Below are 12,964 nucleotides of genomic sequence, written 5' to 3'. Positions count from 1 at the left end.
CCTGCTGAGGTTCCAAGGGTTTGTGACAACCATGGGATGTGAGGCCTCAAGAGTCAGCAACATTTGCTCCAATAAAATATTAATCCGGTTACTGAAACATCTCCTCCTCCCCCTGCAATGAAGGAGTATATCCGAGAACAATCCAGCACAAAGCTGCCCGACCCGGACGTCGTCCAGTTCTGTGTCTCCGTCTTCGAATGCTCCAGGCTCCTGCTCCCCGGACGGCGTGGATCAGCAGTTCTTAGAGGACTTCCACAGGGTGACCAAAGGGGGCTCCACCGAGGACTCCAGCCAGTACTACTGTGACAAGGTGCGTGAGCACAGGTCCTGGCTGGGCGCCTGAGTGCCCCGGTGACCCCCCCAGCTTCCTGGCACAGAGGCACCTCCTTTAAGTAGTGATGACTAACCGAAAATGTATTCTTATCAACCACTAGAGAGGGAAGTTATGTAACTGACCACTCTCCAACATTTTCCAGAATGATAACGGCGATGGCTACTTGGTCTTGATCCGCATCACGCCCGATGAAGACGGAAAATTTGGATTTAATCTAAAGGTATGCCGTATGTATATGTAAGAAGTTTTGTGCTCTGAAGCCATCTATGGATGACTTTTCTGTCCCCACTGAAAGCATGCCACGTCCCTGAGGCTGCAGGGAAAACGGACCCAGCCCCCGGAGCTGGGAGTGTTTTGACGTGGCTCTAGCAGCTGCCTCGTACCAAGTGCCTGTTGCGTGCTTGGTTCTGCTAGGCACTTATTTATATCACCTTCCTGAGTTCTCAGTGGTGATATCAGCATTTTTAACCTCATTTGATAGACTCACAAAGATGAGGGCCCACAGGTGGCCAGCAGATCTACCCCTCAAAGGGGAGCTTTGAAGAGAGCCCCTGAGCATTGCTGAGCCAGGAAGAGAGAACAGCAGCTCTAGCTGCAGGGCCATTACCCTCCTCTGTCAGCCCCTAGGCAGGGTCTGCAAACTGTGGCCTAGGGGCCAACCCACCTATTTTTACAAATAAAGTTTTATGGGAACACAGCCACACCCATTCATTTACAAAGGGTTCATGACTCCTTGGGCACTACAGTGGCAGGGTTGAGCATTTGCAACAGAGCCCTCTGTCCCACAAAGCCTAACATGTGTATTCTCTAGTCCTTTACAGGAAAAGTTTACCAGCCCCAACTCGAGAGCTGAGTGAGAGCAGGTGGTCCTTGCGGCCCACCCTGCAGCTGCTACTATGCACTCCTTTCCTATAGCCCAGGAGCCCAGCTAATGACCTGCTTTCCAAGGTCAAAGCCCTCACAGCACTTGGCCTTGTCTGTGGCTTCTGTCTCGAGACTCTTCTGCCCAGCAGCACTTAGAGGCTGTGCCTTTGGAGTCTTTCTACTGGAGTGATTTGCATTTTTTTAAAGGAGCTTGCTTCCACCAAGTGCAGCTTAAATTCACTTGATGTCTGACCTCTCACCTGAGAACGTGGGGGTGGCAGTAGGAGCGTGGAGCAGTCTTCTGGTTAGCCCACTAGACCCAGGCTTGGGAGCCTCATTCTTCTGAAGGGTGCCGTCCCTGGGATTAGAACAAGATGAAGCGAAGTCCCACCCCTCCCCTGTGCCAGAAAGAGCTGCATGTCTTTATTGCTGTGAACTGCTCACATGTTTGTTTTTTTTCTTAATTTCACATGTTTACAGGGAGGAGTAGATCAAAAGATGCCTCTCGTGGTATCCAGGATAAACCCAGAGTCACCTGTAAGTAACCATGTTTGCTTTCCACTAAATCTAACGGATTTCTGTTTCTGTGTCCTGTTTCTCTCCAGCCGGTAGCACAGAGTTTGTGTAAATGCATGCCTATGGATGGAAATTTAAAAAGAACAGAGCCCACACTTCTGCCCAGTGTGGTCCCCCCAGCTGCCGCTCCAGCATCACCTGGGAGCTCATTAGAAATGCAGCATCTCAGGCCCCTCCCCAGATATCCTGAATCAGAATCTGCATTTTTAACAGGCTCCCTGGGTGATGGGTGTGCACATTACAATTTAGAAGTGCTGCTCAAGAGACGGGAACTGAGGCACAGTTTGCTGTTCTGCTCACTCTGCGTGGACACGGGGACCCTGTGTCCCCTTCCGCTGCCCGCACTCAGCCCTTTGTCTAGGCCACCTCAGCAGGTCCTGTGCTTTTTTGAAGCACTGAGCACCGAAGGGTCACTGTGCCTCCTGAGAAAGTACCAGTGTGGGACTTCGCTCGTCAGTGGCCGTCAAGCTGGCAGTTGACTTTTTCATACACTGTGGCCCCTTCCAAAGAAGGCAGCTTTCATTTTACCCTGTTCTGTGCATTGCTTCTCTCTTAGTGGTTCCTCCCTTTGGTGTTATGCTTACAAAGTTCTTCTCCATTGCAAGGTGGATAAATTCTCTTAGCCGAAGCGCTCTCAGCTGTGGAGTGCCATTATCTTTTTCTTTATTTTTGGAAGATTTTCTATTTTTTAGAGCAGAAGGGAGGGAGGAAGGGAAAGAAACATCACTGTGTGGTGCCTCTTGCACGCCCCCCACTGGGGACCTGGCCTGCAACCCAGGCATGTGCCCTGACTGGGAATCGAACTGACAACCCTTTGCTTAGCAGACTGGCACTCAATCCACTGAGCCACATCAGCCAGGGCCAGAGCACCATTTTCTAACAGCCCATGTAGAGAACAAAAGATCAGAAGCTTCCTAATCATTACATGACATTAACAAGAGAAGGCTGGCCACCATAGGGAAACGGCTTCCATGATTTTGTCAGCCTTGTTTCAGAGTGTGTCATAACGTACAGCCTGAGCAGCACTGTGTTAGAATGCTGCAACCCGCTGCCATGGCATCGGAGCAGAGGATGGAAAAATGATGACGATAATTCCTGAGGGAGAGAAGGAGAACCCAGTCCCTGCTCAGGCACCTGGGCCCAGAGAGCCTCGGTGGCCTTCCCTGGAGGGCTGAGTCATGGTAACAGGAGAAACCTGCTCTTCCCCCCCCCCCCCCCAGGCGGACACCTGCATTCCTAAGCTGAACGAAGGGGATCAAATCGTGTTAATCAACGGCCGGGACATCTCAGAACACACCCATGACCAAGTGGTGATGTTCATCAAAGCCAGCCGGGAGTCCCACACGAGGGAGCTGGCCCTGGTGATCCGGAGGAAAGGTAAGAGCCGCCTGCAGGGGAGGAGACACAGGGATGCTGCCCTAGCCCGGCCCGGCCAGCATTTGAAAAAACCAAGAACTTGCACATAATAACCTTGATGTCTGACCTCTCACCTGAGAAATTTGAGGTTCTGCCCACAGAGGGCCTGGCCCCTCGTGGCCAGTCCTCTGGAGGTAGGCAGCGCCCACCACCGCCTTGTATACAGGGCATGACCCCCAGTTCCTCCCAGACCCCACTGGAAGGAACAGCTTGCCCACAGCAAGCACCGACCTCTCCCAGCTGCCTGGCCCTTCAGGCATTTGCATTTCCAGCACTTTCTGGAAGGATCAGGTTATGTTTTTTTCACGTGTGTTTGGCTTTGGTGGAGAGGCAGTAAGCGGAGGGGGACGGGGGCCTGGCTGCCTCCCAGTGGTTCTCACTGCACCTCCTGCCGGTGGAGGGACCTAGAGCAAGTCTCTTGCTTGGTTTCTTTCGACTTCCTCTGATGCGCAGTGAGGATAACAGCAGTCCGCACTGCTCAGGGTCCTAACGATACTCACACTGGAAGGCACCTCGAATACTGCCTGACGCACAGTAGCTGCTTGAAGGATGGCTCCTGTTGAACGCCATCACTGCTCTTGTTGCTATAAAGCAATCAGCCAAGTCCTTGAATGCTCCTGCCCAGCTTCCCAGCACTGAAGGAAAATGCTGTCAGTGTGTGACTCAAAGCCCTGGGCTTACATCTCTGTCCTGACCTTCACAGGAGAATGCACAGCCTCAACCCCCCCCCCAGTCTCCCCCCACCGCCACACACACACACACACACACTTGTGCCTCCCTCTGTTCCCACTAAAGCTTACCATCCAGAGCCATGGGGGGTGCGCTCGGCCTGTCTGAGGGGAGGAAATGGATGTCTGTGGACCCTTAAAGACACAAGGGCCGTGCCACTGGTCTTCTGTGGCTATAATGATAAGTTTATTTTTAAAATATGTAACTGAAAATAGGAGCTGATTGAAAGAAAAATAAGTCAACAGCGTGGGGGTAGCTACTGCGGCAGAACTCATGGCAGTGGCACCGGAGTTGGACTGCTCTGCGGAGGGAAGAGGGTGTCAGGGTCGGGCAGGTGCGGGCCGGATCCCCATGCCGGATCCCCGTGCCCACCCCGACCGCTCTGGGCGGCTCGTTTGCCCTGGGGGTCCGTTTCCACATCTGTGCCACGGCGGTCACGACTCAGGTTCAGCGTCGTGGGGCTTCGGGCCCGCCGTGTGGAGAAGTGTGCACGTCCTTTCTTCCCTGTCCTCTCCTGTCTCTTGAAGGCAGCAGGAGCCGGTGAAGGCTCTTGAGGGAGGGCATGCGGTCCCCTTCTGGGTGACCCTCGTGTCTCCGGTTTGGGAGGTTGGAGCAGGAAGTGTCACCGTAGACAGGCACGTGAGGCTGGGACAGTGCTGTGCAGGTGGGTGGGGGGCACGGGGTCCTAGGTTCTTTTATTCACGTGGAGTCTGACGTGAAGGGAGGGATGGTGCCAAAGAGGCAGGGCTGGTGCACAGAAGGGACGGACGTTAGGACTACACACGTTTACCTGGGAGGTTTCCACCTGAAAAACGGCCCCGGCTGAGGGCTCAGCTGAGTTCTGGGGGCGAGAGCGTCATGGGCAGCATGCCGGACCTCGCCGCAGGGACCGGGAAAGGGCCCGTTGTAAGGGAGCAAATGAAAAGGAACCGGGAAGGGGGCGAGGGGATGGGGTGGAAGAACCAGGTCAGAGAGCAAAGAGCGAAGATGTTTTCTTTGGTAACATCCTTTGCCTCTGGCCAAAGCCTCTGAGGACTAACCACCACCCCCGACTAGCCAGAATTGTACGTCGTTTTGTGTAATCAACACATATTGTGTCATTCAGCGAGAAGCAGTGTCTTCGGTGAGCATGATTACTGTGTGCTTAATCCCTTAATAAGATGTTCTAAACCACCGCATTCAGGTGTCACAAGTGTAATTTGGGGGAGGAAACTGGTCGCCAGAGCTTTGCTGCACAGCCAGATGCACCCTTTCTTGCCCACTGCAGCTGTGCACTCCTTTGCTGAACTCAAATCTGAAGATGAACTGAACCAGCTCTTCCCAGAGGCCATTTTCCCCGTGTGCCCAGACGGTGCGGACACGCTGGAGGGATCCATGGAACAGCTGAAGAAGGGCCTCGAGAGTGGGACGGTGCTGATCCAGTTCGAGGTAAGGGAGTCCCGGGGCTCACCCCACCGCCTGGGCCCCGGGGCCTCGGTGGGCTGCTCAGGTGCTGCCGAGTCAGCCCTGACACCGGGGGCCTGCGCTCATCGTGGGGCACGGGGGCTCCCAGCATTGGGGCAGTGGGGCGGGCCGGGCAAGCACGGGACACGGACCACGGCCCGTCCCTGCACTCTGCCTCACCTCTCACTCCGGTAACACTCGGTAGTCATGGAGAAACGCATCCGAAATCAAGGAGGAGGGACTCTGGAGCTATTTGGCTGCCAACGCAAAAGCTCCAGACGCTCAGCAGCAGAAGGTAGTGGAGAGGCAGCGTGGGTGAGCGCCTGTGCCCACGGGACAATGAAGGAGCCCTGTCCCTGACCCCGTTGGGTGTCGTGTGTGGTTGGCAGCAGTGTCAGCCCACGGGGCATAGCAGTTCTTCTCTCCAAGTCCCCCAGAACCTCTCGAACCTGAGTAATTACCAGAGTCAGACGCCGTCTTTCTTCCCTAGGGGGGACCCCTAGTCACAAGGTGGCGACCATCAGCAAAAAGCACCCCCAGACTTCTCAAGGCAAAGCAGAGCCGCAGAAGGCTCGGTGCTTAAGTCAGTTTTACTGATGCGATCCCTCACAGGATGGAAACAGAATGTGTTTATCGTCCAGATTTTTTTCAGGGTAAGAGAACGCAGACTAGTTCATGCAATCGAAGATAAAAGAGCACAAAGAAGCATGACAGGTCGATTAAAAAAAATAGATCATGATTCATGCCAGCACACACAGCTTGGGTTCATGAATTAGGAAAGATGGTCCCAGGTCCAGTTCAAAAGCAGAAATCAGCCATCCCCTGTTTGTGTGTATGAAGGAAGCAGTCACAGAAGGAAAAGTAGGCGGTTCATCAAATGCGTGTGACCGCACGTCGACTCACCAGAGAGTAGGTCGTGTGAATGCAGGACAGGAAGGGATGCGGAGCACAGAGTGTCAAGTGAGGAGAGGTCCGTTTCGTGGTGGTGCAAGGACTAGGGTGCAGACAGAGCACAATATTAGAGCAGTGTGTGTTGAACAGCAGTAGAAAGTAAAAACTCATGAGCTAACGGTGAAGATACTTGATTTCACTCCCTAGAAAATCAATAGGAAATTTTAAACTTCACAGCCATGGCAGATAATATAGACAAAAAAAAAACATAAGTCCGTATTTTGTGGAAATGCAATACGGAGTAAAGGGTAGGAATAATGTAATTACTTGGGTAGAATTGGATAGACGTATCCTGCATATCTACAAAAAGGGAAAGAAAGCCCTTCTTTCTAGTAGCCTGTGGGGGGCTATGTAGGCTTAGCATTTTAAATGAAGAAAATGTAGTGGTTATGTTTTCTGGCCTTGCATTGCAAAAAGTTCAAAATTGAAATATACATTTTGAACACTAAAACTGCATACTTTTAAAACCCTCTCCAAAACAGTCGAAACAAGGAGAACTTAAAGGCCGGATACAGAGTAATTCATCTCATTCTTTGTCTGGTGTTAGAAGGGACAGGGAAGGGGAAAGGCAGTGGGCAGCCATTCATCTGATACACACGTGGTGTGTATCAGGTGTGTGTTTGCCACGTGCCAAACCCTGGATCGGGAACACAGCGAGGGAGGGCGAAGGTGGATCTCTGGCTCCGAGAGCTCGACAGTCTAATTTCAGTATGTTTGAAGGGATGTATCGTGAATCCCAGAAACAGCTAAAGACCAAGATAGGGCAAGATTCCATTACACAGAATGTACGTTGTGTAGAAACTGGAGGTGGGGAACTAAGCTCCTAAGTGTCAGGTAGCAAAGGGAAACAGGGCTGCCTGCTGTGAGAAGTACAGCAAGGAGTGGGTCCTGGGAGCTGTCTCCAGCTGATGGAAGTCCTGCAGCCCAGAGGGAACCGGTTGTCTTTGACCACACTGTCCACAAGGAGGCGCTGTGTATTCTCGATAAAGAATGAGAGCAAACTTAGCCTTCACCCGTGCCCCAGAAAATCCCCTGCACTCAGGATTTACATATGGGGGTCCCACGTGAGGTTTTTCTTGAACAACATTCGCTGGACTTTATTATTAGGAAGTTTGAAAATGCTTTAAAGAGAAGTACCCGCCTGCCCGCCGTGGTTTTTGAGTAGTATTTCTCAAAAGGATGACACTCAACCCGATGGATAGTACCCAAAGAGCTGGTCACACGGGGCCCAGACCACAGCTCCAGAATCAGCCACGCTGGGAGGGTAGGGCCTCGGTGTGGACACGCTTACCCAGATCACTGGGAGGTGTCCATGTCCGAGCTGGTTCAGAGGATGATGGGGGTGGGGGTAGAGCTCGGACCTGAATTACTGTCCCACTGCTGCCTGTCCCCCACGTCTCACCGTTATTTCGAGCTTATAGTTGGACTATAGCATATGAAATGAACAACCTAGAAGCTTAAGGGTTAAATTTTAGTTGGGTGCACATGTACTGTTTTGTTTTTTTTTTTCCACTTAGTCCGTGTATTTCCTGGAAATTGAGCAGGGAAACCCTCTTTGTAGATAACAGTTGCAGAATGACAGAATGCAGAACAGATAGCAACACAGCTGCCCCGTGATGGAGCAGGCGGGATCCATGGACCCCTGCCTCAGTCTCCCCACACTGTCCCATGGAACCCCAGACCGCGGAACATGATTTAACAACCACTCACAGACCGAGGAAAGATGTCCTGCACAGCTGCTAGAGGAGAATTCCAAGGGAAGCCAGATCAAACCAGAAAGGAAGACGAAGGGAACCCTTTAACGAGCCCTGACTGTGTGCCGAGGGTTCTGTGTGCATAGAGTTGTCACAGAGTCGGCACGGCAGCCCGTTGCACAGGTGAAGGGTCAGAGTCAGGGAGGTGAGCGCACAGCACATGGAACAACCTCCCGGGGCCCCAGGCAGGCCGACTCCAGAGCTTGCTCTCCTAACGACCCCAGAACCTTTGCCAACAGCACGATGTGTTTGCACGTGAGAGTTGTCATTAGACTAGGACAGCAGCACCGGAGCTGGGGAAGATCCAGACACTATCTAGCCACATGGAGCCAAACAGGCTTTAAGTCCTGGCTCTACCACTCACTTCCCGTGTGGCCACAGGCATGTCCCGTAACCTCTGTAGCCTCTTCTTCCTCGGTCAGTTGGGTGTCTCACGGGTTGGTCGTAAGGGTGAGATAAGATAAATACTTAACGCATCGTCTGGCACTTGGTAAGGGCGCAATAAGGAGTAACGGCTATCGTCATGTGTAAACAGAGGCTCCAAGAGTCTAAAGAACATGTCCAATCTCCACACAGAAAGTGGTCATGTCACGTTGGGGTTGGCACCTTGGCCGTCTACAGTTCTGGTTCTCCACATGCTCTTCTAGTGCTGTCAGCAGGTGGGCAGCCTGACTGCTGGGGCAGCGTTGCGGGGCAGGAAGCAGTGCCTGGTTCCGGGCAGATGCCCACACCCCACGCTCCACCCACTGCACCGCACAAAGCGGGGCTGGGCCATGAGGGACCGTGGCGACAAGCTGGTTTTCAGCACAGCTCGCTGTGAGGCTCATCTTCATTAAGGGGATTTCCCTGCTCCTGTGGCTTTTGATAAAACAAGTATGAATGTGTTCCAGAAGGCATTTGGTCCCAGCTGTAACAAAATCCCACTTAGTAGTTCGCATTTCTATAGCGCTTGGAATCTGCCGAGTGTGTTTCACATGTGTTGTCTCTGCTGACTCTCACGGCGGTTCTGTGAAAGAGATGTGGCCAGAATTACCGGGGCCACGCCTTCAGAGATGGGGGAAATGAGGCTCTGCGGCGAGGGGGCTAGTCCAGTGTCGCACTGGTGAGGGAGGTCTAGGGCTAGAGCCTGTGCTAAAAGTCTGACCCACCATCAGAACTTGCCATTGCCGAGTGAGACCAGCTCTTCACCTGACCTCCAGCACGAGGCTTCCGCTCCAGCAGCCGCTCTGCTTACCTGCTCAGTGTGGGCGGTGCGGCGGCGGCATTAGTGACTGGCCTCAGACTGCCCAGGTGCTCTCTCTTCAGCCAAGGTAGGGTGTTCTGCTGGTCTCATTGTAAAGGAAAAAGATCTGGGGGTCTGAACATAGCTTCAAGTTCATTGTCACCTCCAGGACACTCCCTTCCTTTAAGGAACTCACCCATTCAGCCGCAGCTTCATTCCCTCTTGAGAATAGCTTGTGGCTCCATCCATGCTTTCCCCGAGTTGCACATTCTGTCTCAGGCAGAAGACGGCTCTGCACTCAGTGTAGGCGTTCCTGGGTAAACGCCAAGTGACGGTGCCGACTTGTCCTCTGAGCTCCAGCCTCCCCGCAAAGGTCCCTGTGCCCACCCTCATCCGAGGACCAGGCGACTCGCAGCTTCCTCGTCCACTAAGATCTCTTTGGAGACTTGTGGGATGTGGCTGATGGGAAATGAGGGACATGCCTCCTCCCTGCCCAGCTGGTGAGGCAGAGCAGTGGCTGCAGGACTCCACCCACCAAGGGCCACCTCACACTCAGGGAGCCCCGCCGTCCCACGGTGGCACCTTCCATCCCCACCCAGATCCAGAGGTCATCTTCTGGCTTCTCTTTCCTTGACGCACTCCTGCATCGCCCACTGTAGGGAACGTCCGTTTGTGTCAACGCAGGTGACCGTGGCGAAAGTTGGTTTGGAAGGACACAGGGAGCGGGAGACTTAACGAGAGGTTTAAACTGACACAGGGAGGAATTAGGTAAGGCCGTCGTACCTTCAGGGTTAGAACTCACACCTTTAAAAAAAAGGCATTTAAAAAATATCCCAAACCATTTTTTCTTTTTTTTTTTTTTTTTTTTTTTAATATATTTTATTGATTATGCTTTTACAGTTGTCCCATTTCCCCCCCTCTCTCCCCTCCACCCTGTACCCCCTCTCCCACCCACGTTTCCCCCTTTAGTACATGTCCATGTGTCATACTTATGAGTTCTTTAGTTTCTACATTTCCCGTACTATTCTTGCCCTCCCCCTATCTATTTTCAACCTACATTCTATGCTACTTATTCTCTATACCTTTTCCCCCTCTCTCCTCCTCCCACCCCCTGCTGCTCAGCCTCCATGTGCCCTCCATTTCTGTGGTTCTGTTCCTGTTCTAATTGTTTACTTAGTTTCTTTTGGTTTTGCTTTAGGTGTGGTTGTTAATATTTGTGAGTTTGCTGTCCTTTTACTATACATGTCTTTTCTTTATCTTCTTTTCTTAGATAAGTCCCTTTAGCATTTCATAAAATAAGGGCTTGGTGATGATGAACTCCTTTAACTTGACCTTATCTGAGAAGCACTTTATCTGCCCTTCCATTCTAAATGAGAGCTTTGCTGGATAGAGCAATCTGGGATGTAGGTCCTTGTCTTTCATGACTTGGAATATTTCTTTCCAGCCCCTTCTTGCCTGTAAGGTCTTTTTGGAGAAATCAGCTGACAGTCTGATGGGAACTCCTTTGTAGGTTACTGTCCCCTTACCTCTTGCTGCCTCTAGGATTCTCTCCTTCGTTTTTACCTTGACTAATGTAATTATGATGTGCCTTGGTGTGTTTCTTCTTGGGTCCAACTTCTTTGGGGCTCTCTGAGCTTCTTGGATTTCTTGGAAGACTGTTCCCTTTGCCAGATTGGGGAAGTTCTCCTTTATTATTTGTTCAAATACGTGCTCAATCTGTTGCTTTTCCCCTTCCGATTCTGGTACCCCTATAATTCGGATATTGGAACGTTTAAAGGTGTCTTGGATGCTCTTAATCTTTTCCTCAATTTTTTGAATTCTTATTTCATCCTGCTTTCCTGCTTGGTTGATTCTATCTTCCTTCTGGTCCACTGTATTGTTTTGAGACTCATATTCCTTCCTTTCACTATTGGCTCTCCTCCGCGTGTCTTCCTGCATCTGTTTTATGGTAATCTGCATTCTTTCATCTAAATTTCGTCCAAAATCCACCAGTTCCGTGAGCTTTCTGATCACCAGTGTTTTGAACTGCGCATCTGATAGATTGGCTAATTCTTGGTCGCTCAAAAGGATGAGTCCTGGGGGCCCGATCTGCTCTGGTGAAAACATGGTTTTGTTTTGTTTTTTTCCCCTGTCTCTCCTTTTTTTTTTTTTCCCGGTCTGGTTGCTCTTGTTACGGTGGGGGGCGGAGCCTTAGGTGCTCACCGGGGCTGGGCACCCCGTCGCTAGATTGTGACGTTATACGTGGGGGCAGGGCGGGAGCGGGAGCGGGGCAGGAGCAAACAATGGCGGTAGTTCCGTTCCCCTGGACTCAGACCCTTGTCTGGGCTTCCAGGCCGCGAGTTCTGCCCTGGTCCACAATCGCTGCCCCTCTGGGTCTGCCAGCCGCAGCTTGCGTACTCAGGGATCACCGCTGCCTTCTTACGCGCCGGATGGCTTTTGCGCCGATTTCGCGCCAAACCTTCCCCCGACCTCCGCGTTCCGCTGGCCCGAGCCAGCCCCGCGCCCGCCGGCTCGTCTTCTCCTACCAGTCCGGATGAACGCGTGTACTTCAACCTCTTGGCTGCCCGACTTCCCTTCAGATAAATCCTCTGCCGGATCTGGGTGCTATTCTGATAGTAAATTATTGTTGTAAATTATTGGTTTTCTAATCTTGGTTGTACGAGGAGATACGGTGCGTCCACCTATTCCTCCATCTTGCCGGAAGTTAGCCCAAACCATTTTTTCTTTTTTGTTTTTCTAAGAAACAAAAACGTTCTGTGACGTGTGTGGAATGCAGGGAGCACACCGTGAGGGCTGCAGGGGCCACCCTGGCTTCCCTCCCCTGCCCCGCCACCCGCCACTGTCGTTTATCTGTGAAAGGAGCCCTGAGAGACTGCCCCGGCGGGCCAGGGCCGGCAGCCACCTCTGGGACCCTGGCCTTAAAGCTGTGCTGTTGGAGGTCCCCACGTTACTAGCTGCAGTGTCAGGTCATTTCAGCAGGCCATTATGGAAAGGTAGGGAGAGGCCTGAGTCCCCTCGAGCCAGTCTGTGTACCCGCTGGGCGAGGAGCGGTGTCCCTGGTGTGGGCGAGCCGCCCGGGAGTGGTGAATGACAGGGGCTGCAGAGTGGTCCTCGGGGCCTTCGTGAAAAATTGGTCACACTTTACTTACATGATTCTGTGCCGCCTCTGGTCATGCTTTACTCAGGTGGCTTCTACCCTTTATTTAAAGCAGCAACTATCATTATTCCTTAATGCTACAAATTTCCGTTAAGCACCTACTACGGGCCAGGCCCACTGCTGGCCTCCGGTTTACGGGGGCGATCGAAACAAGCAAGGCACCCGCCCTCGTGTGGACCACAGTGCTTGGTCCTGGAAGCAGGCTGCCCATGGGTGTTTTGAAAGTCATTGCCCTACAGTAGGCTCTGGGTCATTGTCAAGGGCATGAAAGGGGATCTGTTTCTACTCTTTGCTCTCCTTCCCTATTGTCCCTTCAGTGCCTTCCCACCCCCCTCCTTTTTTTCTTTCTTTCCCCTTTTTCTTCCCCCTTGGGTTCTCAGCCTCTAAGAATTCCTATGGAAACTCGCCTTCATCTATCTGACCGTACAACCGGTGGAGTGGTTGCTTCCACTCTGCGGGCCCTGCTTGGGGACCAGCTGGGTGTCCAGAGCCCTCATCCGAGAGGCGGGACTAGATTT

General features: G+C 52.3%; 1 protein-coding gene across 11 annotated transcripts in view; it reads left to right on the top strand.

Moving 5' to 3' along the window:
* Positions 1-12,964, top strand: part of PTPN3 (protein tyrosine phosphatase non-receptor type 3) — a 105,003-nt gene that overhangs the window by 72,001 nt on the left and 20,038 nt on the right. For all 11 annotated transcript variants that reach the window (XM_028521991.2, XM_028521973.2, XM_028521982.2 and 8 more), the window contains 5 exons: positions 124-310; positions 477-554; positions 1,679-1,735; positions 2,995-3,151; positions 5,187-5,347. In XM_028521991.2, the coding sequence (XP_028377792.1) occupies positions 124-310; positions 477-554; positions 1,679-1,735; positions 2,995-3,151; positions 5,187-5,347 (640 nt within the window). The remainder of the gene's footprint in view (positions 1-123; positions 311-476; positions 555-1,678; positions 1,736-2,994; positions 3,152-5,186; positions 5,348-12,964) is intronic.

This window comes from Phyllostomus discolor, chromosome 3, assembly GCF_004126475.2.
Source record: "Phyllostomus discolor isolate MPI-MPIP mPhyDis1 chromosome 3, mPhyDis1.pri.v3, whole genome shotgun sequence".
NCBI classification, from domain to species: Eukaryota; Metazoa; Chordata; class Mammalia; order Chiroptera; family Phyllostomidae; genus Phyllostomus; species Phyllostomus discolor.
The sequence above is the reverse complement of the archived record's forward strand: the minus strand, read 5'-3'. Positions and strand labels throughout refer to the sequence as shown.